The sequence below is a fragment of the Rattus rattus genome, chromosome 1 (assembly GCF_011064425.1).
Source record: "Rattus rattus isolate New Zealand chromosome 1, Rrattus_CSIRO_v1, whole genome shotgun sequence".
Classification (NCBI taxonomy): Eukaryota; Metazoa; Chordata; class Mammalia; order Rodentia; family Muridae; genus Rattus; species Rattus rattus.
This window is the reverse complement of record NC_046154.1, coordinates 122,992,828-123,019,761: the sequence shown is the minus strand read 5'-3', so window position 1 is coordinate 123,019,761 and position 26,934 is coordinate 122,992,828. Positions and strand designations below refer to the sequence as shown.

The following is a 26,934-nucleotide window of genomic DNA, read 5'->3' as shown; positions in this document are numbered from 1 at the left end:
CGTTAGTGTTTAAAACGTGCCCTCCCCTACCCGCTCTCCTTGTATATATGACTCTAGTAGAGCCAGATGCCAAGATCTGGAAAGCATTTTCCTGGAGAGAAGCAAGGAGTGGGAGGAGCAGCGAGACTGCGGAAGGTGGCTTCCTCGAATTGCATTTTGGAAACTAGTTAGAATATTAGAGCTGGCCTGAGCTCAGCCTTAAGGAAGGGATCCGGTTGGGGTGCGGTAGGGTGTTCCTGCGTGTCTGCCACCCAGACTAATTAAAGAGCCCTTTAAAGCCTCTTTACCTTGTTTCCTGATTCCAAAACGGAACAGAGGGGGAAGGGCAACGAGGAAAGGGAGAGAAAAGTTCTCTGGCAGCCTGATTAGAAACATTCCAAGTAACTGTGACTTCACCTTCTTTGGGTTCAACACTAGTGGCTTTCCTTCACTGGGTCCGGCTGCGGCTACCCTGATGAGCAGCGGAGGGCACCATGTGCGTTCCTTTAAGAGGACTCCTTGGCCGTTGTACCAGCGGGACACGGGAGATCCGGGCGGCCCCGGGTGAGTGTGCGCGGGGCGGCGGCCACGGCGGGGGGCGGAGGATGGCTCTGGGCCCACATTTTTCCCCCTGCCGCCGGGACAGCGCGGCGGGCATGGCAGAGATGCGGCCGGGGCCAGTGGTTGGAAAACAGCTCAACGAGCAGCCGGACCACTCGCCCCTGGTCCAGCCCGGCCTGGCCGAACTGAGGCGCCGGGCGCAGGAGGAGGGCGTCCCGGAGACCCCGCAGCCGCTCACAGACGCTTTCTTGTTGCGATTCCTGCGCGCCCGGGATTTCGACCTGGACCTGGCCTGGCGCGTAAGTGTGAACCAGGGCGGGCAGACCGCGGCGGGGCCGGATCCACGCGTACCGAGCGTGGCAGTGTGGCTGCAAGCGCGCCTAGACCCGGGATTCCGCCCCGTCGATGCTCTGGTTCCCGCTGCGGTGGAGGACCTCCCGAGGACTACTAGAGTCCCCGGGATTAACAAAGTGGAGACCTCCTGGGGTGCTCAACTGTATTACACACCTGAGGAGACAACTCCAGGAGTGGACAGAGGAGGGGACGAAATGGACATCTGAAGGCATCTTGAAAAACATTATGTTAATAGAGCTAAATGACAGCACAGTCAGTTTGGCTCCTTTGAAATCCAGGGCAGGACTGGCGATTCTTTTGTGTTTCAGGTCTTCACACCACACTGAGAAAGAGCCATGGGGCCAGAGAGATGCGACCTTGACTTTGTCCCTCTTGGGGCCAGCACTGTTATCTGTCCACTAACTGTGAGGACATGACAGTAGTTTCGAAAATTGCACATTAACCAGGAATGTTAGCACAAGGTGTGCCAAGCGCTCTGCTTGGCATGGAATAACTAGTCAGTGGTCAGCGAAGGACCCTTTCTCCGAGGGAAAATACTTAGGCTGTGGAATTCCAACATGCTCTTCTTTCATGCAACTAATTTTATTGGATAATCACCGAGTATGGCAAAAACAACAAACAATACAAAACAGTAAAAAGTTCAAAGGTATTTCCTAAAAGAAAAATTCCCAACACAAACTTTAGTTAGACCGTGAGTACCCAGAAGTGTGGTATCACCTACTACTTTAAGCATGTGCTTTTTGCTCATGCAAACAGGCGTTTGTGTTTTTTATTTTTTATTTGGCTTTTCTCAACTGCTTGATGCACAGAATGTTGATGGAATTGCTATCAAACCATGACCTAAATAATACACGAAGGGTATCTAACCAGTTCCGTGTTTGTGGCTTTAGCGATTGTTACCAGGTGCTATTAGGCTCCCTTCATCCCTACATTCAGCAATGGGGACCCCAGTGCTGCCGTGCTCACCGTTCATCTCTTCATTTAGTGTTTCTATTTTTCTCTTTTTTATATCCGCATTCTTCTGCCTCACAGTATAAAATATGCCACCAGCAGGTGGGTATATGAGTTTGTCTTCATGCTTAATCTCTACACACAGATCAGAACATATCCTTATGTATCCTTATTGAGTAAATTCACCAGTTGCAGACGTAAGATGCCCGCATTTTTACTGTTGAGGAATGAACCACCTTTGCAGGGAGTTTTCACTCTGTTTGCTACTCTGATGAAGTGCACACTGCATAATGATGTTTCTTCCTCTCTGTTATTATGTGCACTACCTTATCAAATAAGATTTGTGCCTGCTACATGAAGAATAGTTTTATATTTTTATTATATATATATTAATTTAGTTATAAGTGAGGTTAATCATTTTTAGATATCTAAAACTAATTTTCCAGTTATCTTTTTTGTGTTTGCCACTTGTTTTTTTTTTCTTCAAAAAAAATTACCTATTTACATCGAAGAACTTAGGTCTTTGTCTATATTATAGCTTATCAATATTTAAACCATTTCCTTTCTGAAAGAATCAGAATGTTTACATTTATTAAACATATTCACTATTCTTGATGCTTGGTTTCATTTGTGTTTTGGTTTCTGGTGTCAGCATTGTCTCAGAAGGAGGCTAGCAGGTTAACGGTGTCTTTGCCAAGACTAACTCTTGTCATATGTACCACAGCCATGAGACTGGTGAAGTGAGCTTTTTCCATGCGTTCACTGTTTCTTATTTCTCTTTCTGTAGAGCCTCATGATGTTGGACAAATGCTGCAACTCCTGAGGTGATTTGCCTTTAATAGCACCAGCATTTTCCTTTTGTGGAACTGAACCCAAGTTTTGCAGGATAAACAAGCACTCACTATACTACTGAATCACCCTCCTATCCTCTGTGTTGGGGTACTGTAAAATTCTCTCTCTCTCTCTCTCTCTCTCTCTCTCTCTCTCTCTCTCTCTCTCTCTCTCTCTCCCCTTCCTTTTTTATTCTGAGCTGGAGATTGAACCCAGAGCAAGGTAGACCAGTACTCTATGTCCAAGCTATATCCCAGCACCTTTAGAAATGCTTCTATACAAAATTTTCTTTAGAAATGGGAAATGGGTTGGTTGTCTTTTTAAATGTTGATTTCAATTTGTTGATATTATTTTGATGTAAAGAAATACATAACAGTGCAGCATCACTTCTTGCTCTATGTGTCCTGGGTATGAAGTGTCTGAACACTGTAATCAATGTGTGCACTAGTGTGCACTTTCCAGCTACTGGATATGAAAATGCAGTCTCTGAGGTTTACATGAGCCCTTAAAACTCCATAGAAATGCCTAATGATAAAATGTATGAGTTGTTGGTCTCAGCTGCTTGTAAAAAGTCACAAGTAAGCAGATGAAGATGCAGAAACTGTGGTCACCTCGAGAATGTGTGCATTTCCTGTTTTCTTTCTTTTGCTGAACGGTTTTCACTGTACAGACTCTTGATGGATGGCCTAGTAGGACTGTGTCCATTGGACAGAACCCAAGGTTTTGTTTGTGACCTCTCTGACTTGTCTGCCAACTGGAAAGGAAAGGGGAAAGGGCAAAACTGTGCAACTTTCTTTTTATTTTCTTCTGCTGTGGTACTTAGTACAAACTCTCATGCTTATGGAATATAAACTCTAAAGTTTTGTAGGAGAAAACTATGACAAGTCTCCCAGTTATAAAGGAAGTTCTCATTATTCTGGTTTTGAGCATATGATAAATGAATATTTTCTAGTCTTAATACCCAAATGTTTATTAATGACAGGCACTTTGTTGAACTGTTTGTTCTTTTTTTTCTTCTTCTTCTTCTTCAAGGGAATTGAGATGTAGAGTCCTCAGTACTCACATAGCTGTTAAGCTGGAGTATAGGGCTTTGAAGCTTAGGAGAGCCTCTGCTTCTGGAAGACTCTACTGGCTCCTTCAGGTCAGAACACTAAGCATGAAAAATAGCCATCATCTGCTCAACAAGCAAACTGTTTAGTTCCTGACATTTCTGTATTAAGCTGTGATGGTTTACATATGATTTGTTCCCTCAAGACTTACATTGAAGTTCATTTTATACAGTGAAATATTAACGGGCAGAACTGGAAAGCCAGGTGGTGGTACACACATTTATTCCCAACACTGGGGAGGCAGAGGCAGGCAGATCTCTGAGTTCAAGGCCAGCCTGGTATATAGAACGAGTTCCAGGATAGTCAGGTCTACAAATTAAAATCTTGTTTCAAACTACCTCACCGTCACCAGAAAGAGGACAGAAATGTAATCTAACTATTGTGTGGAGTGAGCTTTCTGGGAAGAATTAGTCAGCATGGGGCATTCATAATGGAATACTGATAGTTTTTATAAGAGAAGAACACACACACACACACACACACACACACACACACACACACACACTTGCCATATAATGCCTGGTGTTTTCTGAACACTCTTCCATCAAGGGCCAATAGCCTAAGTGGTCTACTAGACCTTGGGCTAGATAGACTTCATCTCTTTATAATTCATGTCATTTATGTTATTAAACAATTAGCAACAAAATAATCCAGCACATATACAGTGTTTCAGTACTTTATCGTTATGATTTCTATCAGTACTTCAAAGCTTTGAAATTCTATGACCCATTCTTGACGATTACTATCAAACTGTAGCCTCTTTTTGTGTAATTTTTCATAGCATATGTGAATTTCAATGTTCACACTGCTTAGTGGACAAACATATTTCCTCATGGCTTTGTTATCTATCAATGGGGTAACAGCAATTGCCTCTTGGGGTCATTGTTAGGGAGAACTGAGATGGTCCTATTGTACTGTATAAAAGTGGCACAAATAGGGTCTGTTGTGGTGGTAGTCTAAAAGCGCATCAGCAAATGTAAAAAGGAACCAACTCTAAATATAACATTTTAAGTAGAAATTTCCAATGTTTGGATGAAATAGGCAGCCGTCAGTAACAAATATTCATTTGTAGCAGTTTTGTTGTTATTGTTCTGAACTTGGAGTTTGGCTTGGGATTGCTTAGGAGCAATTTACTTTTATCACTAACATTTACGTCAGTTGGGTTTGTAAATTTGTTTATCAGCGTAGAATATATGAATAAAGATTTGGATTTTGAACTTTTGGGAGATGTAAATGCCAAGATGCATGACAACAATTGTTGATATCTCCAGAAGTGATTCTTTTCGAGTGTGGGCACAGCCCGTGGATTCATGCATTGATCCTTTCTTTCACTCAACATGTTTCTATCTCCCGAGAGCCTGCAATCTGCAGAGACATGTTGACCGTGCTTCTTTCTTTACCTCAATGATCCTCTATACTGCAATATACTTTTAACATTCCAAGGACAATAAAACCAATGTTCTATATAGTCACCAAGAATCACCTCTCCATATTTACACTGAATCAGGATTTAAAGGCATGCTTTTATCTGAAGAAACTGTCAAATGTTATTGACACTGATTCCGATGACATCTAGGACAGGAGGAAGAAGGGAAATTCACAGTATGGGACAGAATGAATGTATCAGAATTACAATGAGCCTCTTGTTCTTGCTGCCTTTGGAAATGTCTATTTAGGTCACCAATTATTTTTTGCTGGCAAATTGACTGACTTTCTTCCTTTTTAGTTTGCTGCTCTTGCAAGTCTTTCTTTTTAGCTTAGGAGACTTTATTCGATGCAGAGATGAGAGAGACCAAACGAAAGAAAGATGACAACATGAGAATAGGCAGAAGGGGGAGAGTCAGAGAAGAGAGGACTACAGGAGCTGTGTCCTAAAGGACTCCATGGTGACACGTTTCTCACAGTCCAACTGGCTCTTCTCCTCACCAGTCCTAGCCAGGGACTTCCTCCACAGTGCAGCATTCATTCTCTGCACAGGCTATTTGTAGGTTCTCCTCTGGATTATTAATGTTTTGTGGCTATAGTTACCATGTTTATCATAATGGATTTCAAATATGAGGTTGCTTTGATGAACCTTCATCATAGTAAGACCCTAACTCCATGAAGAATGAACTTCACAAGCACTATCTTTCTAAAGTTTCCACAAAATGCTTACTGTATCCTTGCCTTTCACCTAACTGCTGTTCAGTGTGGCTAATAGCAAGTACAATGTCAATTTAGAAAAAAAAAGATACAAGAAAAAAATCACAAAGAAAATTAAATGATAGTAACTTTTTGTTCACTGTCCTGTTCTGGTAGACCTTCTGTGGAGCTGGGGACAATGGGTTTCCTCTAAACCTTATTTTGCCAGGATCTATTGTTTATTTACATGATTTCTTTGCTTCTAATTCATTTGATTGACTTACTTAGAAAGTACTAGGGGTTATATTCCTACTGCTAAGTAGGAAATATCCCTTAAGCTTTTTGATCTACAACACAACTCTACATTTGCCTGTGCTCTCTGACTTAAGCTGAAGTTCAGCAAAAGATAGCATGAGGAGGCAATTCCTCATGGAATCCTGTGGGAACTTGACTGAAGTTAGACTAGGATGGTCTCTGAATCTCATGGTCTTCTCTCATATAGTCTTTTACCTTCCAGTAATCTTACATATGTCTGGATCCCAGAAAGCAAACTCAGAAGGCACCAGGCCTTTTAAGTCTAATGTAGTGTCATTCCCACAGCTACACTGTTTGTCAAAGTAAGGTGTAAGGCCAGCTCACATCGAAAGCCAATTCCACTTCTTTCTGGAGGACATATATTAGAAGGCCTGGACTTGTTTGCAACTATTTTAAGAGACTATAATGGATGGCAATTAAAAATGATGGAGCTGCTCTTCCTCCTCTCTTCCTCCTCTCTTACTCTTTGTTCTTCTCTTTTCTTGCCCCCTTCCGCCCCACATGCCCATAGCCAACCTTTCCTCTCCTCTCCTCTCCTCTCCTCTCCTCTCCTCTCCTCTCTTCTCCTCTTCCTCTCTCATTAAATCTCTCCACATGGAAAAAAAAATGATGGAGCTTTGAATTCAGGACCAACTCTTATCTCAAGTCAAATAAGAATCTCAACTCATTAATGAAAGGAACTGGCGTTTACAACTAAAAAGCCCTTCCAGACTTTGACATGAGAGATGACAAGGTTCATGTACAACCTCAAGTCTTTAACTGTTTTACAAAGTGCTAACCATGTACACCATTTATGGAGATGTTTAATTTTATTTTTCAGTTAATGAAAAACTATTACAAATGGCGAGCAGAATGTCCAGAACTAAGTGCAGATCTACACCCTAGAAGTATCCTTGGACTTCTGAAGGCTGGCTACCATGGAGTTCTGAGGTCCAGGGATCCGACTGGCAGTAGAGTTCTCATTTACCGAATTTGTGAGTTGTTTACAGTGGGTCTCCTTGCACTCGTTCTGTCTTTACGTCTGCATTCATTATTAAGTGTTCTAGTGTTTCTTTTGGTCAATGTCTTATCTGATCACACTGCTATAGCACAGTACCTTAGACTGGTTGCATAAAAAAAAACTGAAATTCAGTTCTTAGTGCTAGAGACTGTGAAGTCCAAAATCCAATGATTTTGTTCTGATGAGAGCCTGTGCTTTGGTTCACAGAGATCTTCTCACTCTGACCTCATATAGTATAAGCAGTATAGTATCCCTTGGGGCCTCTTAAAATGGCACTAATCCCACTAATGAGGATTCTACCCTTATAACCTAATAACTTTCCCAAATCTACTTCCTAGAGCCATGAATTACACTATTAAGATGGCTCAACATATACAAGTACTTGCTAAAATTACTGATGGTCTGAGTTCAAACTTTGGAACCCATAATAAAAGGGAAGACACAACTCCCAGAAATTATCCTCTGATTTCTACATGTGTACCATGGCATGTACTTCTGTATGTATGCATGTTGGGCATGGGTACATACAGAGTAAGACCATAAACTTGTAGGTAAAAGTCTAGCTTGTGAATTTGGAAAAGACATAAACATTCAGATCCATAGCTGGTGAGCCATAACGTCTACTACATGTTTAGTTCTGTGTGGTTAAAACTTCCAGGTGACAGGGCAGACAATAGACATTAACATGGTGGTGACTGTGGTTGTTTCGTCGTCGTCGTCGTCGTCTTCTTCTTCTTCTTCTTCTTCTTCTTCTTCTTCTTCTTCTTCTTCTTCTTCTTCTTCTTCTTCTTCTTCTTCTTCTTCCTCTTCTTCCTCCTCCTCCTCTCCTTCCTCCTCCTCCTTTCTTTCCCTTCCTCCTCTTCCTCCTCTTCCTTCTCCTTCCTGTGCCTCCTCCTTATTCTCCTCCCCCTTCTCTTTCCTCCTCCCTCCTCCTTTTTCCTCCTCCTTCCTCTTCCTCCTCTTCCACCTCCTTCTTTTTCTTTGGAAGGGGTGCCACAGGGGTGGGAGGTGACCTAGGAGGACTTGGAGGTGAATGTGAACAGGGTGCATGATATGAAATTCCCAAATAATCAGTAAAGATGTTGCATTGGGAAAAAAGAAACATCAATAACATAATCAACCCAACCAAAAAATAAAGCTTTCCAGGTGAAAGAAGAGAATCTCATTTTCCCAGCACTGTCTCAGTCCAATTGAATCACACAGTTAATCATTATTTCAGGAACAGAATTTCTTCAAATTATATTTACCATTATCTGCTGTCTCTGTCTCTCTCAATGGAGTCTCAAAATACAGCTCTTAAGGATTTCTAACTTCCAGCTCAAGTGGCTTCGAACTTCTGGGCTCACGGACTCCACCTGCCTCAGCTCCTGATCAGTGCAATCATAAACACGTGCCACCATGCACAGCTAATTTCTTCTTTTTTTTTTTTTTGTCCCCTCCCCCCTCGCTAATTTCTTCTTTAAACATTTAAAACGTTTGTTTATTAATGTTCACTACTTACCTCTGTATAAGACCTCTCTCTGCCTTTACCTCAACTGCTATGTGTTTTTCTAAGAAGATACTGTTTTTAAGTTTTGGAAGTATCAGATGAGTATGTATGACTGGAATCTGTATTTCTTGCCCCTTGATTCTATATCAAATAAAAAAGAACTAATCATGAAGCCCTCATCCACAGAGCACTCAGGGTGGATTTCTCTCCTGCTGCTCCACCCATGTCAAAGGAAGCTCCTTAGGGATGGGCTGGCCAGAATACATATTTAAATTAGCAAGGAAACCAATGTTTTATAAAAACTTGGGGTTACCAGTTGAATTCAAATTTCAGATAATCCATAAATAAGTTTTTAGTATCGTTGGGACATTCTTATGCTAAACCTTGCAGCCAATTTATCTGGAGTTCACCCTTAAGTGGTGCTTATATTTTACATGACAACCATGTTTAAGTTCCAAGAACGTAAAATTGAAACCTACAGGTCTTTAATTTTATTTCTTTCTGCTCACCTCCCTCAGCTTTTTTACGTGTCTGGGCTTTGGAGTACCTGGTTGGATAGTTAGTGCTTGTTTTGTGTTTTTAGTATAGAAACTAAGACAAAATAAATGAAAATGACATTTTTATAGTGAGAAAGCCAATGAAACAACACTTTCATAGTAACAAAGCCAATGTGGTTTTTTCAATCACAAATACCTTAGCAGCAAACTAACAGGTCCACTGTATAATCTGGGCTTCTGGGAATATAGTTATCTAAATATTTGTTATTTAGGAGTTCAGCTAGTAAAAAGCTGCTATGTAAGCATGAAGACCCAAGCTCAGATCCCCAGAACTCATGTAAAAAGCTAGGGCATGCTTCAGAGCTTGTCTGTAATCCCAATGAGAGGGAATGGTAGATCCCCAGGGCTGGCTGGCCCACCAATCTAGCTAAGACAGTGGGCTCCAGGCTCAAAAAACAAGGAATAGATGATAAAGACACCTATCATTGATCTCTGACTTCCATGTAGAGCCAAGTGTACATGTCATACAGAGAGAGAGAGAGAAAGAGAGACAGACAGACAGACAGACAGACAGACAGACAGACAGAAATGGGTTCTTTAACTCAAAGATATTTAACATCAAAGATATGTAGGGTTTAAGGAAGGTCAGAACAGAAAGGTAGGTTGCAAGTCTCCTGTGGGCTATGTTAATCTAGAATGAAAAGAATAAAATAAAAAGACAGAGTAAACTTTTAATGACTTAGCTGCATCTATGATAGACTGTTTCCACAGAAGGCCACTGCAGCCATCTTCACTCTGTACCATGTCTGTACAGTAAAAGCAGTGAGGAAATACACAGCCCTTTCCTCTATGTGTACTTTTATCAACCCTATGACAGAGGATGTAACATGAGGCCTTTGAGACCAACTACTATACTACAGCAGCAAATCAAATTTTAACAATGAAGGTTTGGTATTAATCATACTTGAGTTATTATGAATTGAAGCTATAGAGTATGTTAATTTTATTGAAATGTTACATATGTGTATATATAACATATATACACATATGTAACAGCATATATATATATATATCTGTAACACAGAGTTGCTGTGAGTATTACATTTCGTTTTATATAGTACATAACATTCACATAATATAACGAGAATATTATCTGGCACACAATAAATAATAAATTCTAGGTAGATGTTAGGGAAGATATGAAAATTCTAATTTCTCATGTCTTTATCAGGCTTGCTTAGTCAGACAGTACCGTGCACTAGAACGTTCTGTGATGATCCTGTTCTACAGTAGCCACTAGTCCACACAGAACTATTGAGAGTTTGATCTGAGGTACCGTGATGAGAAACTGAACTTGTAATTTATACTCACAGAAAATGAATAGAGGGCCAAACAGGTCAGACGAGTGAGTTGGCTCACTAATTACTCAGAAACTATTTTATGATGTGGAAATTTCTTTTTGTTGAGCTCATATTTCATCATTGTAGCCTTCAGCAGGAGTAGTGTCACATTTTTACACTGGACTCATAATTCCAATATTTTTACCAAGAATCTGGGTTGCTAAAGCAAAGGGAAATCCCACCAGGACTCCCTATAAGCCCCACAGTCATCTTCTCCCTTTCTAGATCTTTATCTTTCTCCTCAAGGCCGGATAATAGCAACATTTAGAACTGGTAAGTTTCAGCCACGGGAAAACTCCTCCTCAGTCCCACTGCTGCCTCCACCTGGCAACTTCTAGTCCCTCCTTTTCTGTTCGCAACCAGACTTCTGTGTTCTCACAGCTCTCCCATCATTTATCTCAAGATTCTCATCTGTGTCCCGGGTCTGATTTCACTCCAGCTCTACTGAAAGAACCTTAGGCAACGGTGGCGAGCAACTCTCTTTGCAGCAAATCTGAAAAACAAGCCAAGATCTGTTTGGCTGGTTTCGGTCTCTCTTAGGAACTCCCCTGCTGTTTCTTTGTTGCCATGCCCTCCAGGAATTTTTCCTTCAACCAAACTGTGGGAAGACTTCTTCACAGTTTTTCTAGAGCTTTTTTTTTTCCACAGAAATTACCTGTTTTCATCAGACTTTAACTTCTAGAATCGGACAGGACACTGGCCTCAGCCTTCATTTCATATTTATCTTGTTTGTAAAAATCTTTTTTAAAAAAAGTGCATTAGCAAGGGGAGATGTGTACACGGGGGAAGATGTCCACAGACGCCAGAGGCAGTATGGGCTCCCTAGAGCTGAGCTACTGAGGGTTTGAGCTGCTTGGGAGCAACATGGGTGCTGGGAATGAAACTCAGTTCCTCTGCAAGAACAGAGCAGTCTTAACTGCTGCGCCATGACTCTAGGCCATCAGCTTCACGGATGTATCATTATAAATCTCCCATAACAGAGGAAAGAAGATCTATTCCAGACAGTCCCTATGAGAGGTGCCATATGAACATGGATAGCTATCAGAGCTGTGTCTTTACCATGCTTTATTCTTTGGAGATTCAGATCAACCCAACTGGATCCATGTTCTACCTGCATCCAGTTGGCAGTCACTTGGTCACTACTGTGGAATGTGTATAAATCATCTTTATACCCCTAAAGATTATCTCAATAAATAATACCTCCCACTTACTCGGAGGCCTAAAGAAGGATCATTGATTTTCTGAGCTTCTATAACTTCTTAGTTATTAATCATTTTTCTGCTTTTATTCTTTCCTTCTCCCTCCTTCCCTTCCCCCCTTTTCCCCTCCTCCCTTCTTTTGACAGGAGCTCAGAGAACACAGGCTGGCTTTGAACTCACAGTATAGCTGAAGATGACCTTGAACTTCTCATTCTCAGCTTCTACCTTCCAAGTGCTTCTACCTTCCAAGTGCTTCTTCCAAGTTCTTCGTATTGAGTTCATGTGGTCAGGGTTGGTGGCGAGAGCCTTTATCCACTGAATCATCTCTCTATTGCTATCTATTCTTTTTTTTTAAAGATTTATTTATTTTATGTATGTGATACACTGTTGCTCTCTTCCGGCACACTAGAAGAAGCATCAGATCTCATTACAGATGGTTGTGAGCCACCATGTGGTTGCTGGGAATTGAACTCAGAACCTTTGGAAGAGCAGTCAATGCTCTTAACCACTGAGCCATCCCTCCAGCCCATGTTGCTATCTATTCTTTTTTTTTTTTCCAGAGTTGGGGACCGAACCCAGGGCCTTGCGCTACCTACCACTGAGCTACATCCCCAACCCGTTGCTATCTATTCTTAAAAAGAGCTTCCAGCCTCCTCTTCTTACATGTTGAAATTATTGCTTCTTTCTAATTCAGTTTTCTCTCTTAACTGTTTCCTTTATTTTTCTTGCTTGTCTATGGAGTTTTGTTCCTGTATTCTTTGTGTGTGTATATGACAATTTTTAATAAATGTGGATTATTTTTAAAGACTACTTGCTTGCCTGCCCATTATCATTTCTGTCTGCCATGGCCTGTCTTTATGAATGGTGGGGAAGGTCAGGCTGTGTGGACAAGACCTGTTTTCTCTGGGCATGTAAAGCTGCATTCCCAAGACCAGCTTCCTGCTCAAGCCTGTAGGGACATGACTGCTCTGTACTGCTGGTTCCGGAGATTAGCATGTGACCAGCTTGCCTACATGCTCCATAGGCCTTTCCTTTGGAAACCTCTTTGGTTGCTGTGTTAGTCATCTACCTATTATTGTGACAGGGTTCCTGAGGAAATCAATACAAAAGGAGGAAAGATTAGTTCCACAGGTCCGAGTCCATCACTGGTTGACTTCATTACTGTAGGCTTGTGTTGATGCAATGGACCATAACAGGAAGAGCTGGGTGGAGGAATGCTTGCAAGATTATGGTGTTCAGAAGACAACAAGTAAGAACAATAGGAAAAGTATCCTCTTAAAGTACACACCCTAATGACCTACAACCTAATGTCCTACAACCAGGCTCTACTTCCAAAGTTCTCAGTACCATACAGTCCACTAAGTTATGAATCCATAAATACCTTAATCCACGGATGAGCTTAGCGCTCTCGTGAGCTATTTCCCTCCAGAGAGCACCATTGCTGAATACTGATGCATGAGGAACCAAGCCTGCCCCACATGACCTTGAAGGTATAACGCAGGTCCAAACCACAAGTTACTAGTTAGCATGATACTCACTGCCGATTGCAACCAAGGCTCACACTTTTCTATCTCTGAACCTGAAGCACAGTGGCACTAAACATTTCTATTTCTAGGCAGAGCCTTCTCTTGAAGTGATGATGTGACTTCATTTATCAGTCAAGTTTGATCTGCATTCATCCCTATCCCATACTCTTAAACATCTTAAGGAGCGAGGGAGAAGAAATCTGTTGCTTACTTTATGATTCTCTGTTCATGATTTTATTTCTAAGCATCCTTTGGGCTTTAAAATAATCTGTTCCCTTAAAGAATATTTTTGATTCTTCACTCAAGGATATGAAAGTTTCTTCATCCTAAGATGTGATGTCTTTTTATTTATCTGTTGTAGCCTATTGGGACCCAAAAGTTTTTACAGCCTATGATGTATTTCGTGTAAGTCTGATCACATCAGAGCTCATTGTACAGGAGGCGGAAACTCAACGGAATGGAGTCAAGGCTATATTTGACCTGGAAGGCTGGCAGATTTCTCATGCTTTTCAAATTACCCCATCTGTAGCCAAGAAGATTGCTGCTGTAGTTACAGTGAGTATATATCTCAACTGTTAGGTTATAACTATATAATAGTGTCTGTGTTTGTACACTTTTAGAAACTTAAACATTAGAAACAATAAATGCATATTTGAACAATGTTAACAGTAAATATAACTATATTAAAAATGTAACACACTGCAAAAATAAGCATGTTCAAAATAAATAACTACAGAACTTATATATTTCAATAATAAAGTGATTTTATTTTATTTTTGTAAAGCCAGGCATGGTAGAACACATCAGTAATCCCAGGATTTGGCTGGTGCAAGCAGGGAGATCAGGAGGCCAGCCTGGGTACATGAGACCTAATGGTACAGTAACAGTAACAAAAATGACTCAAAATATTTATAATAATACAATAAGATGTCACATCTCTTGTCAGCTATAAATTGACATTCCTTTCTTCTGAAAATAAGCCTTTATGTATGTAACTTTGTTCTTGTGTGTATAGCTACACATATGTAAATGTATGTAAGGAAGTCAGAGGAGAATCTTGTGGGTCATTCCCCAGGTACCATTTACTCTATTTTGAGACTCAGTCTCTCATTGGCCTTCACGGATTAAGCTATGCTGGCTGGCCAATGAACCCTAGGAGCCTGTCTTTACCACCCTAGTGCTAGGATCATGAGATGCTTAGCTCCCCCCACCATGAATTTGAGGATCAATCCCAAGTACTAGTGTTTGCATAGCAAGCCAATGACTAAGTCATTTTTTTCTAGGTCCCAAAGTCTTTAAAAATAACCAGTATCTTTAATGTAGTAATTTTACTTCTGGGACCTAGATAAAAGATAATCATAAATACAGTAAGGACTTTGTGCATTGTAATAGTAATAGCTTACTATGTGCTAGCTACTTTCCTAAGTCTTTCAAATGTATTTGTATTTAATGGCTATCCTGGGTGATGGATGACTATTTCAAACAGCAGTGACTGAAGGATCCTAGTTCAGGTTGGCTGAAGGTAAAAGCTGTTCTACAGTCACCTCTCTTCCTAACACAGTGCCTGTGACATAACTTCTAATAGACAAAAATTAGATACAGCCTGCTTGCCCATAAACAGGAAAGTGATCACTGAGATGATAGCATGTCCATTTGATGGACCACCTCAGCAGCGTTAAAACTCACAATGCTCTCCACAAATCATTTTGCAATAATAGGACAGAACAGGATACAAGATGTTTACAGAGCGTGTTGGCAATTATGTTTAAATAAAAATTACAAAGTGAATCTGTAAAAAGAAATTAATAATCTCTAAATGACAAGATGGGAGATTCTTCCTAAAAGAGGAAGGAAAAGTCTTCATTAACAGTATTGATTGAACTTTTGGATAAGAAAACTATTGATGAATTTATTTTTGTTTCAGGTCTTAACCTTTTAGGTAGTCCATAGGACTTTGATACTAAAGATATAAAGATATATACCAATTTTAAAAGTTTAAAAAGTGTGTGCCTATTGTTCTATTCTTTCAATTGTTTATTATTTCAAATTTCATGGATGTTTAATTTTTTCTCTACAATTTTTTTTAAAAACCACTAAATCAAACTATCTCAAATTGTCATTGTCTACTTAGGAGTCATATTATATGTGACTGGGGAGTGGATTTCTGCTGAAAGTGGGGGAATGGATCTTAAAATACTTGACCTAATCTAAGAAAAAGAAGAAGAAAAAACTCAACCTTTTTCTAGATCTTTTCTGAGTGCACTGACATGGTATATAAACCAGGTTTTTGTGTTGATGGAATAGATCGTTTTGAAAATTAAGTCACACTTTAGATTCTCCTGTGTATGAGCATGTGCACACATGTGTGTTTACCCATTATGCATTGGAGGACAATGGTTAATGTGTGGTGTCTTTTCTGGTTCTCCATCATGGATTTTGAAACAGGGCCTTGAACTCAACCTACAGCTCATCATTTCTGCTAGGCTGGTTAGAGTAGGGATCTGTCTGCCTCGGCTCCTCTGCTCCTCTGCACTGGGGATAGGCACATCCATGATGGCTGTGTATAGGTGCTAGTGGTCTGAACTCAGCTCTCCATCTTGTGGGTCAAGTACTTTGCCCAAGGAACCATCTTTGAGACCCTTACCAAAAATGTATAATCTGTTCCTAGAAGAGACTTGTCTTTAGGAATGTAACTGCAGTATTCTTATTTTTTTAATTGGATATTTTTAAATCTATATTTCAAATGTTATCCCCTTCCCCCCACCCAACCACCCACTCCTTCCCACCTCCCTGCTCTGACATTCCCCTACACTGGGGGTGGTGGGGTGCAGCCTTGGCAGGACCAAGAGCTTCTCTTCCCTTTGGTGCCCAACAAAGCCTTCCTCTGTTACATATGCCGCTGGAGCCATGGGTCTGTGTAGTCTGGGTTGTGGTTTAGTTCCTGGGAGCTCTGGTTGGTTGATATTTTTCTTCTTATGGGGTTGCAAGCCTCTTCAAACCTTTCTCTAACTCCTCCAATGGGGACCCCGTTCTCAGTTCAGTGGTTGGCTGTGAGCATCTTCCTCTGTATTTGTCATGCTCTGGCACAGCCTCTCAGGAGACAGCTCTATCAGGCCCCTGTCATACACACTTCTCGGCATCAGGAATATTGTGGTTTGGTGGCTGTATGTATATGGGCTGGATCCCTAGGTGGGGCAGGTCTGAATGGCCATTCCTTCTGACTCTGCTTCAAACTTTGTCTCCATATCTCCTCCTAAGAATATTTTTGTTTCCCCTTCTCAGAAGACTGATTTATGTTGCATTATTACTTATGTGGATGTATTACTTATACAAATAATTAATACATAGATTGTGTGGGTATCCTTCCATGCTCTATTTCTGGCAGAAAAATCATTATTAAGGTTTTTACTTTTCTTTCCTTTCAAAAGGATTCCTTTCCATTGAAAGTTCGTGGGATCCATTTGATAAATGAGCCGGTCATTTTCCATGCTGTCTTTTCCATGATTAAACCATTTCTGACTGAAAAGATTAAGGGCCGGGTGAGTAAAATATATTCAAGTGATTACATCTTACCTCTTCCCATTTACGGACATCTTTACTATTTTCCCATGTTCCTTGGCACTAAACCATTAGACCAACATTGCAAATACTACTCTTACAAATTAAAATTTACTTTTGCTTTTTGAAAAATCTAGCATTATGGGCTATGAGACTCTTGGGAAACGGACTCTTATGTATCTCTGGAGTGTACAATATATTCCCTCTAGAGGGCAGTACAGTAATAGTTATAACAAACTATGTCAGCATTTTTTGGAAATTCATAAGATAGTTATACCTGTATACCAACAAAGGCATATATACTGAAAATCATTAAAACCCATCAAGCATTCACCATGAGAGGAAAAACTGACAAATTCATACAGGACTGCAGGGTATGTTTCAAAGGAGAAATGCATTCCAATGCAGATCAGTGTTGATGGTATGCTACCTTTTCTGTGAAAAGGGGAGAATCCGAACTTACAATTATAGTTGTACAATAATGTACTTTTTCAGTATACACAGACCCATGCATGGGTGATTGACAAATGATCCAGCAATGATAAGTGAGGGTAGAGTTTGTAGCAAAGTCTGTATTGTTTGTTTTTAATCTTGTTCTGATTTCTAACTTACATGGATGTATTACTTATACAAATAATTAATACACAAATTGTGTGAGTATATTTGCAAGCTCTATTTCTGGCAGAAAAATCATCCTAAGATAGGCAAAAATGAAACTTGCTTCAGCAAGACTTTAGTTAGCTACGCTGGTTCAAACTTCAGGAGTTTGACCCCAATAAGTTTATCTTTTACATATTTAAACACAGTAAAACTTTGAGGGGGAAGTTTTCTCTTCTCAATTGTCAAAACAAAGCTTCAGGCATGGCTCCATTGAAACTTCTTAGCAAAGTACGTCTCTTTTGCAAAACATCCCTAATTTATAACCTCTTCCATAAAAATGGGTTCTGTTGAATGAGAAATGGTGCTAAGGATAAGGGTCTAGAGAGAAAGGATTTGTAATAAGCATAATAACAAAAATAAGCATCTTTTGCAAACTATGTGTGACTTTTTATAAGAATGAGTTATACTGACCAAGAAACAGGCTTAGGAGTCTGGAGGATTCAGGTTATAGGCTAGCTGCACCAGGGTACAAAACAACATCCATTCTAGCCTTCCCTCTGTACAGGTGTCAGTTCTGTTCACTAAAGAAAAAAAAACCCAACATGTTTAACAGTTCTGGTTTCTCTAGTGCTCTCTGTAAGCTCGTGGACCTTGCATTCTTCCTTCTTCACCACTAGCTATGGGAAAGCTTGTTTTGTTTACTTTCTCTAGCAGGATCTACTTTTGATTTCTTTTAAGATTTATTCATTTATTATATATTAGTACACTGTAGCTGTCTTCAGACACACCAGAAGAGGGCATCAGATCTCTTTACAGATGGTTGTGAGCCACCATGTGGTTGCTGGGAATTGAACTCAGGACCTCTGGAAGAGTAGTCAGGTGCTCTTAACCGCTGAGCCATCTCTCCAGCCCTACTTTTGATTTCTATAGCTTGCTTTATCCCTCCTTTACTGGCATTCTACAGTCACTGTTTGAAATTTAAAATGCATGAACATGTAGGGCTCACACTACCATAATTTCTCGATGGTGAAACCATTGACTATAACTATAGATGGTGCCAAAACCAAGGAGGAGTCGGGCCCAGGTTTTTCCTGGCCACATGATACCTGCTTCTCTCCTCCAATCCTTCTCTACCCATGCCATGTGACAATTCAAGCCAGATTAAAATAAATAAAAGGCTGGTTTACTGCTATGAGGAGGGAGAAGGAGGAGAAGGGGAAAGAGAAAGAGAGAAGATGCAAGCAGAGGAAAGAAGGGGGAGAGACAAAAGTGTTTGAACTCTCTAGGAAAGAGCCTCTAGGGTAAGGGCAGCCCAGCCCCTGAGTTGGAAAGTTCAGGGTTTGGGGCTGGATATGCCAGGTAGGGAGTGAGGGATGCTGGGAGAACCTGGAGGCCAGATCTGCTTTCATGTGTACAATATGCACCTCAGCCCCTTGTCCTGAAACCAAACACATAAATTACTCCTTACGAACCTAATTGTGGGTACAACCTATATGCTTTAATTTACTATGAATTAGTATCAGATAGTACATTTCTCATGCTTTTATAAATGCAAGGATGCAAATCCAAGGAAGCAATGAAATTATGATTCACAGTATAATCTAAAACTAAGTAACATTCTTGAATTCTAGAGCAGAAAAATAAAGGGTGCAGTATTTATATTACCTGCTTGTCCCTGTGAATCCTGTTTAATGAGGTTAGTTTTTTTTACTAGAAATGTGTCTAGCATTGTGTCTATTTCAGATTCATCTGCATGGGAACAATTATAAATCAAGCCTACTTCAGCACTTCCCAGACATTCTTCCTCTGGAATATGGTGGTAACGAGTCCTCCATGGAGGATATTTGTCAGGAGTGGACAAATTTTATAATGAAGTCTGAAGATTATCTCAGCAGCATTTCTGAGACTATCCAATGAAAAGTTGTTTCCTGTGAATGACTTCATCTAAAATTCAAGGATGGGATTCTATCTGGTTACTAAACTCAAGACCAAACCTTCTAAACGAATTGATCCTTATCTGATCTTTAAACACACAACATGGATATTTGGAGGATGTTTTAATTTCTACAATGCTCTGTTCCTTTTAAATTAATTAAATGTTAGGAAAGAAGATATTTCTGTTTTCCCTTGAAAAGCAAACAGCTTCATCTAAAGTAGTTGTTCCAGTGTATCTTTGTATGGTTCAGGAAATTTTATCTTAAACAAAACTTTATGATCCCATTGTTTAATACTAGATTGATGGTTATCTACTGGAAAGAAATACTGTATGCATCAACTGATGGTGAAACAATATTAATGCTCAGTTGAGATTGGTATCAGCTCATAAATCAGGTTGCAGTCTGAATACAGATTAATTAGTTCATCTCAGGTAAATCCTACTTTAGCATATGCACAATAGAAGCCTTTCAATGTCAGTCTACATACTATAATATTGTAATCAATGAAATCACTATGGTTGATAAAGGTGATTCAGAACTTAAGAAAAATTTCTGGGCACAGTAGATGGTTTCTCATACTGTCTTGTATTTTCAAATAAGTAAAGAATATAATTATGGCTTCTGTTTATAGACAGGGAAGTAGAGGTATATGTCTTTTACATAGACTTGAAAATTTAAGAGAACTACATAAATGAAAGGAGATGTTTACATTTTAAACCATCAGCAGCGATACCTAGTATTTTTCAGAATATTCATAAATAATTTGATTTTATTCTGAGATAATTGACTATTACCTCAGAATATTCTGTTTAGTTTAAACAGTCAGTAGCTGGGATGTGCGGTCTCTACCATAGTGCAGTTCATTTCTAAGACTTTCATTCATTGAGAAAGATGTGATCTCATCCCGTATTCAGCCCAGCCTTCAATTTGGCACATAGGTTTATACTTGATGTTTCTAATTAATTTTATTTTAAACTGGAATGAATACAAGGTAGAGAACTTAATGAATTTATGTTCAAGTAGTTAGACTTCTACATTAATTTCATAAGAGTATCTTTGTACAAGGATATTTTTCATTGTACAAGGGTGTTTTTCTTTATAAGAAAATAAGTCTAATCAGATAAGCTGATACTCATGATTCTCTGTACATATACTTCTGACAAAACTGAAAGGAGGTGCAGATAGATGTTCTTTAGAGAACGTGTTTAATTTTGATTTAGCAACTAGACGTTAACTTTACTATTTAATTTTACTAAGAAAAATCTTGCCTTTTTCTTAAAAATAGTCTTCTTTACTAAATTATACAATTAAAATTATATAAATAAGAATAATAGAAAATAAGTTAAGGAAATAAACAGTAATAAAACACCTCTGGCTTATCAAACTTTTAATCATGAAGGAAACCCTGATGTCACTTTATTTACATATGACTCTGTGAAGGAATGTAATGGTACATTACAATAGAAGCTAATGTTTTAAATGTGTACAGTAGTGAAATAATTAACAATAAACTGGAGTTTAAAATGTCAGTCAATGTAAGTACATTCTATGATGGGGCTTTGAAAATGTTTATTCCATGAAGCAATTCTACAAAGAACATCGATGAGCAATGTGGGTAAACTGTTTGGAAGGTGCTGGGCAAATAACTGGAATTCTCTAAGTGGCTTCACCGCACTGTACCAGAAACATATTCTGAAAGCCAGATCCATCAGTGCTCACTGTGCTGCCGAACTTCACAGTAATTTACTTTACTGTTGTTAAAAATAAACATCGCTCTTGTAAACTGTGGTGTTAACATTTTTCTAAAATGTAAAGGAGGCATTCTTTTTACAAAAGAGAAATGCTTTATCTTTCAGAAAAAAAAATGAAGCAAAAACATCTTATCCATTATCTGAATGTTGATTCCTTTGCTTATAAGTTTTAGGTGCAGGTGGTTTCTCCTGTTGCTTCTCTTCCTTCGGTGTCTTTTTGCTAGATCAAGTGCAGATGCTGTACCACAAGCTCTAGTTCCTCTAGTCCCAGCTTTGAGAAATCTGATTTTGGAATTCATGTTCAATTTTACTTGGATAGTTAACATTTCTAAGAATTAAAATCTATTAAAGAAACATAAATTATCTGGTTAAGTAGCACACTGTGATTTTTACTTTTATTTTCATTTTTGTCTAGAGTTGTAAATTAAGTATGCATGGCTTAGCTTTATACAGGTAGCTTTGTGGCCCCTTTTTTGTACATGCCCAAGTCAGGGGTTCTATTCACAACATTTCATAAAACAAAGTCAAGGATAGATAATCCAATTTTTAGAACAATTTTTCTACTAATCAGATCATGGCTTAATTTGTTAAACTCAATTTTACTTATATAAACAGCATTAAGATACCTTTGAAACATTATTATTACCACTAACTTATAATTAAAATTATAAACCAAAAAACTAAATTGTAGAAAGAAATCAACAAGCCCATGAATGACACTGCACTTTCTGAAACACTCCACTCTGCATAGGCTACATATAACTTTTGTTAGATGGCAAAACTGGAGGAACTCGTGTCCAAAGGAGGAACCAGAAATGAAGCCAATACAATTAAGATTGACAGAGAACATTGATCAGCCAAGATACACATCTTCCTACTTCCACCCTATTTTTAACACTTGACTAACTGTTCTTAACTATTCAAGTCAATCAAGATCGTCTACCTTTTAATTATACCTTTATTTTACCTTTATGGTGTTTTACTTCCATGTTTTTCTGTGTACCACATGTGTGCCTAGTACCTGAGGCGGTCAGAAGAGGGTGCCAGAGACCCTGGGACTGGAGTTACAGATGGCTGAAATTCACTATATGCTGGGAAGTAAATAGTCTCTAGAAAGTGCTCTTAACAACTGAGTATCTCTCCAGCCTCAAGTTTCTGTTTTTGATAACACTGTGAATTAAATTCTGTGTTGTGGAAAACAGAAACATTACCTTAATCACTATTTTATTACTGTGAAGAGACACCATGACCAAGTCAACTCTTATTAAGTAAAGCATTTAGTTGGAACTGGCTTACAGTTTCAGAAGAGAACCATTATCACCATAATGGGAAGGTACTGATGAAATAGCTAAGAGCTACATCCTGATTGACAGACATCTGGCAGAGAGAAAAAGATTGGCCTTGACTTGGGATTGAGCTCTCAAAGCCCATCCCCTGCAGCTCTTCTTGGCAAGCATCCTATGCCCCTGGCATCTCCAACATCTTAGTGTCTACAACTCAATCCAGGCTAAATCATCACAGCTCCACAAACTGGTTTCCCCAAGCCTTCATATAGGAGAACTCCTGAGAGACACATGGTCTCAATGGCTTTCCTTAGCTGCAGAGTCAACAGCCCATTTCTTGTATCAACAACTCTAAAGCCAGAATCGGATGGTTAGAGCTCCCATATTCTGCTGATTGTTGGGGCTGAAACTTGGCCTTCTCCTTAAATTACATTTGCACCAGTTTTCTGTTGTTGATGGTTTCCTTTGCTGCTTAAACTTTTCTTTAATTACTTTTCACAAGTGGGACAATTAGTTGGATGGGGTCTTGCCGTGAGGTTACTACTTTCTTTATTTCATTTGGCATTAGACTTTTCTTTAAACTTTCATGTGCTTGAGCACTGCATTTGACTCCAACAAAACATGTCCTGCTATCACTTTTCTTCCTCAAACTGAACATTTTGTATTTCTTTTTGGCTGGCTTGTTCTTCCAAACTTAGGAGACTACTGGAAAAAGACCACATACTCAATCCAAATCTTTAAGTGATTTTATTATTACTGCTAGCTAGGTAACAGCCTTAAAGCTAAATTGAAAGTATGTCATCTAGGAGGGGCAAGATGAAGGGTTTTTAAAGGAGCAATTTGCTGGTTCGTGAGAAACTACTTCACTCCTCTCAGCTGTGAGGGGCTGTCCCTCTCACTTCTAATTACATAGTGAAAAGAGAGCTGTCTCAGGCCTGGATACACAGAGATAAGCAGGTTTACTCAGGCTTTTATGTATGATAAGCCAGAGTACATGGTTAATTACTTCACAACCTTAACACATTCTGGAGAGTTGTTCAGTTTGCTAGGAGCTCATGTTTAGAAATTCAGGGCAAAGGTCAACAGCTACTGACAATTCCTGGTACAGAATGGAGTTTTCTTAGCCACCGCACATTGAAGATCTGCATAAGAGTGATCACTAAAAACTATATTTACCCAGTCAGAGCTAGGCTATCTTGAAATCTCCTCAGCCAATGCCTTTAATCCAAAGCTCTTGAAGTTGCCTCAGGCAGATTTTTAGGAAAAGGGCAGAAAGCTACTAACTATATTCTTTGCCAAAACAGCACAAGAGTGGTTTCAATGTCAACTGATATTATTTTGCTCTGAAATCTTTTGAGCTGGGTCCCCACAGTTTGCATTCACCTCAGCACCACTTTTTTTCCATGCCTGTACTAGTATGGCCCATGAAGTCCTGCTTAAAGTGTTAAACTGGTTTTCTAATTCAATGTTACAAAATCTTTCATATTTCCTCAACAAACATGGTCAGGTCTTTCACAGCAATTTGCCACTCCTGGGACAAACTTCTATCTTAGTCACTGTTTTATTGCTGTCAAGAGACATCATGATCAAGGCAACTCTTGTAAAGCATTTAATTGGGGACAAGTTTCAGAGACAAGTCTGTTATCATCATAGTGGGAAACACAGTGGCAGGCAGGCATGATTCTGAAGAAGCAGCTGTAAACTACATCTGTATCCACAAATAGCAGACAGAGAGAAGCATGAGCCTGAGCAGGAGCCAGAGGAACAGGGGAAGGAGGAAGAGGAGGAGGAGGGGGGAAAAGAAGAGGAAGAAGAGGAGGAGGAGGAGGAGAAAGAAAAGGAAGAAGAAAAGGAGGGAGGAAGAAAGGCCTCAAAGCCCACATTCAGTGACACACTTCTAACGAAGCCACACCTCCTAATCCTTCTAATCCTCTAAATAGTTTCACTTCCTGGTGATTAAGCATTCCAGGATACAAGTCTATAGGGACCATTTTCATTCAAACTATTACAAACATTGCACAGAAACTACTTAGGAGAGAGAAAATAGCATATCAGGTAACAGTTCATTATATAATAAAGGAAATTTAAGTAATTCCAATAAAGAACTTTGAGATTTAACCAAAGGAAAGAGAGTGTCCACCTAGGATAATTGAGGAGGCACTCTTAGAAGAGGGACAATCAAAGGCAGGCTTAAAGGAAAATCAACTTTTCTAGGTAGCAATGAGGACTTAGAGGAAGGTGAAGGCTGTCTTAGGTTTTCCATTGTTGTTACAAAACACCACTGTGGTGCCAGGGACGTGTTAGTGATTCCCCCCAAAATAGATAGGAGCCAATCCCATGCAACTCACAGCAGGGTCTTTATTTTATTTGAGCTAGCTCAGGGGCCAGGGTAGGGGGTGGTGGATGATGGTGGAGCACACCTCTGTCATGAAGCATGTTTTTGGTGGTGGGGGAGCACTGAATATCTACTGGGGTAAGGCTTTATAGTAAGCAGCAAAGTGTAGGGCAGGGGTGGGTGGGCGAGGTGTACAAGCATCTAATTGGAAAGGTGCTGTGACCTTTAACATAATTGGCTGCTGCTGGGAGTCATATCATAAATTTAATTTTTCCTCCACTTGTATTGGTGGTTGTTATGCGGGGTGTGGGGCATGAGCTTGTAACCTGGGTATGCAAATCTGTTGGGATAATAACCTGGAGATGCAGGTCTTTTTGAGGTTGTAACCTGGAGACGCTGGGGTTTTGGAGGATTAGCCTAGAAACTGGAGCTAGTTTGGGTTTTGTTGGCTGGGGGTGGGGTGGGATGGGTGGGGGCAACTTGGAAACTAATGCTAGGTACCAGCCTGTTAGTTTACGTGAGTTCAAACTTAGGTCAGGTTCTGTAAAATGGAGTCCGAACTTAAAAGATTTGGCCTCTCACCACAACCAAGAAAATTTACAAAATCAAGCATAAAATTGAGTTTATAGTTTCAGAGGGTTAGAGTTCATGATGACATAGGAAAGGCATGGGAACAGAAACAGTTCAGAGCTCAAATCTTGAACATTAAGCAGGAGGCAGAGAGCACACAGGGAATGGCATTAGTCTTTTGAAACCTAAAAGCCTGCCCCTAGTAACACACCTCCTTCAGCAAGACTGCACCTCCTAATTCTTCCTAAATTGTTCCCTATCAACTGGGAAACAAATATTGTAACATATGAACCTGTGAAAGACATTCTCATTTAAATTAGGAAAAATACTCTTTCAAAAAAAAAAAGTATCATTGTAAAGGCTGGAAATGTGAACAAGAAGAATATTTTTGGGAAAGGCCTGGAGATGAGACCACATTTGAGAAAGAGTTAATAGTCACGCGTTTTCGCCAAGAAGGATGTTACAAGAGAGTGATTCGGTCACCTTGGAAGTCCACGCAAGCACTAATATGGGAGGCCTTGGATACCAACAGCACACATATTATACATTATGTACATTAGATTTGTAGACAGTGGGACATTTGTGCAGGATCACAGTGCCAGCTATAGAATCAGACTGAATTTAGCTCTAAGTCTGTTTACTGCATCATATCATTTTTTTTAGACTTGTCTCTGCATGGTGAGCTGCACAGAATCTATCCATCCTGCCTTGTCATGTGTGACCCTTGTCCACAATGCTAACCATCTCATCCAATCTATAGCAATAGCTTTTTCTCTTGAACCACAGGTTTCTCGTTGTTCCTTTTTTTCATGCATTTTTTTCTACACTGCCGGATTATCTCTGCAAGATCGTGTGTTCTTACTTTCAAATATAACAGCACTGCACAGAGTAAGTTGTCACTGATTAACATGGTCCCATCTGTTTTCCATTCACTCATTGCAGAACTCCTGAATCCACCTGCCCCCTGCCTCCTCAGCAGTGAAAATACCACCCTTTCTCAGCGAGAAATAGAAAACAGGAAGAGGACAAGGGGTGTTTTGTATTCTGAATTTCTGAACTTCCTGTTTCCTCTGCCCTGTGCCCTTTCTGTATTCTCATCTTTAAACCTAGAACCTCCTTTTCCTAACTCTCTTGTGATCTGTCTGAATGTGTAGCAGCCTTCCTGCTTGTGTTCCTGCCAGATGGTGACCTTACATACAGATACTGTTCTTATTCTAGAGCCAATATCTGGACACTATCTAGCAAAGGGTGAGAATTCACAGTCTGGCCCTGCCACTCGAAAGCTCAACTATACTTAGGGTTACAAATGAACTTGAGTTTTTTTTTTTTAAAAAAAAAATTCTGTTGTTTCTTGATTTTCTCAAGTAGATGAATGCATGCATTCATGTTTGCATATGTGCTTGTGTGTGTGTGTGTGTGTGTGTGTGTGTGTGTGTGTGCAAGACACAGTGCATATATGGTCAAAGGCTACTTTCAATAGTTGCTTTTGTGTGTTTGTGTATGTCTGTGTGAGTGTTTCTACATTGCAGACACAGTGAATATACGGTCAAAGGCAACTTTCAATAGTT

General features: G+C 39.7%; 1 protein-coding gene across 2 annotated transcripts; it reads left to right on the top strand.

Annotated features, from left to right (window-relative positions):
- The first annotated feature begins 404 nt into the window (after nucleotides 1-404).
- Nucleotides 405-21,543, top strand: Ttpa (alpha tocopherol transfer protein). 2 transcript variants are annotated; one of them, XM_032905332.1, is made up of 6 exons: nucleotides 673-839; nucleotides 2,633-2,669; nucleotides 7,042-7,195; nucleotides 13,694-13,887; nucleotides 16,761-16,871; nucleotides 19,234-21,543. In XM_032905332.1, the coding sequence occupies exons 3-6, from the start codon at nucleotides 7,045-7,047 to the stop codon at nucleotides 19,405-19,407; spliced, it is 630 nt and encodes a 209-aa protein (XP_032761223.1). In that variant the 5' UTR covers nucleotides 673-839; nucleotides 2,633-2,669; nucleotides 7,042-7,044; the 3' UTR covers nucleotides 19,408-21,543. The 2 variants fall into 2 exon arrangements, with proteins under 2 accessions (XP_032761215.1, XP_032761223.1); XM_032905324.1 differs by lacking the exon at nucleotides 2,633-2,669 and having other exon boundaries at nucleotides 405-839.
- Nucleotides 21,544-26,934: the final 5,391 nt, after the last annotated feature.

Excerpts from the sequence above, each read along its gene's own strand:
- Ttpa (XM_032905324.1), top strand. The coding sequence starts at position 474 with ATGTGCGTTCCTTTAAGAGGACTCCTTGGCCGTTGTACCAGCGGGACA. Across the intron at positions 840-7,041 it reads ACCTGGACCTGGCCTGGCGC|TTAATGAAAAACTATTACAA; the intron begins GTAAGTGTGAAC and ends TTTATTTTTCAG. Across the intron at positions 13,888-16,760 it reads AGATTGCTGCTGTAGTTACA|GATTCCTTTCCATTGAAAGT; the intron begins GTGAGTATATAT and ends TCCTTTCAAAAG.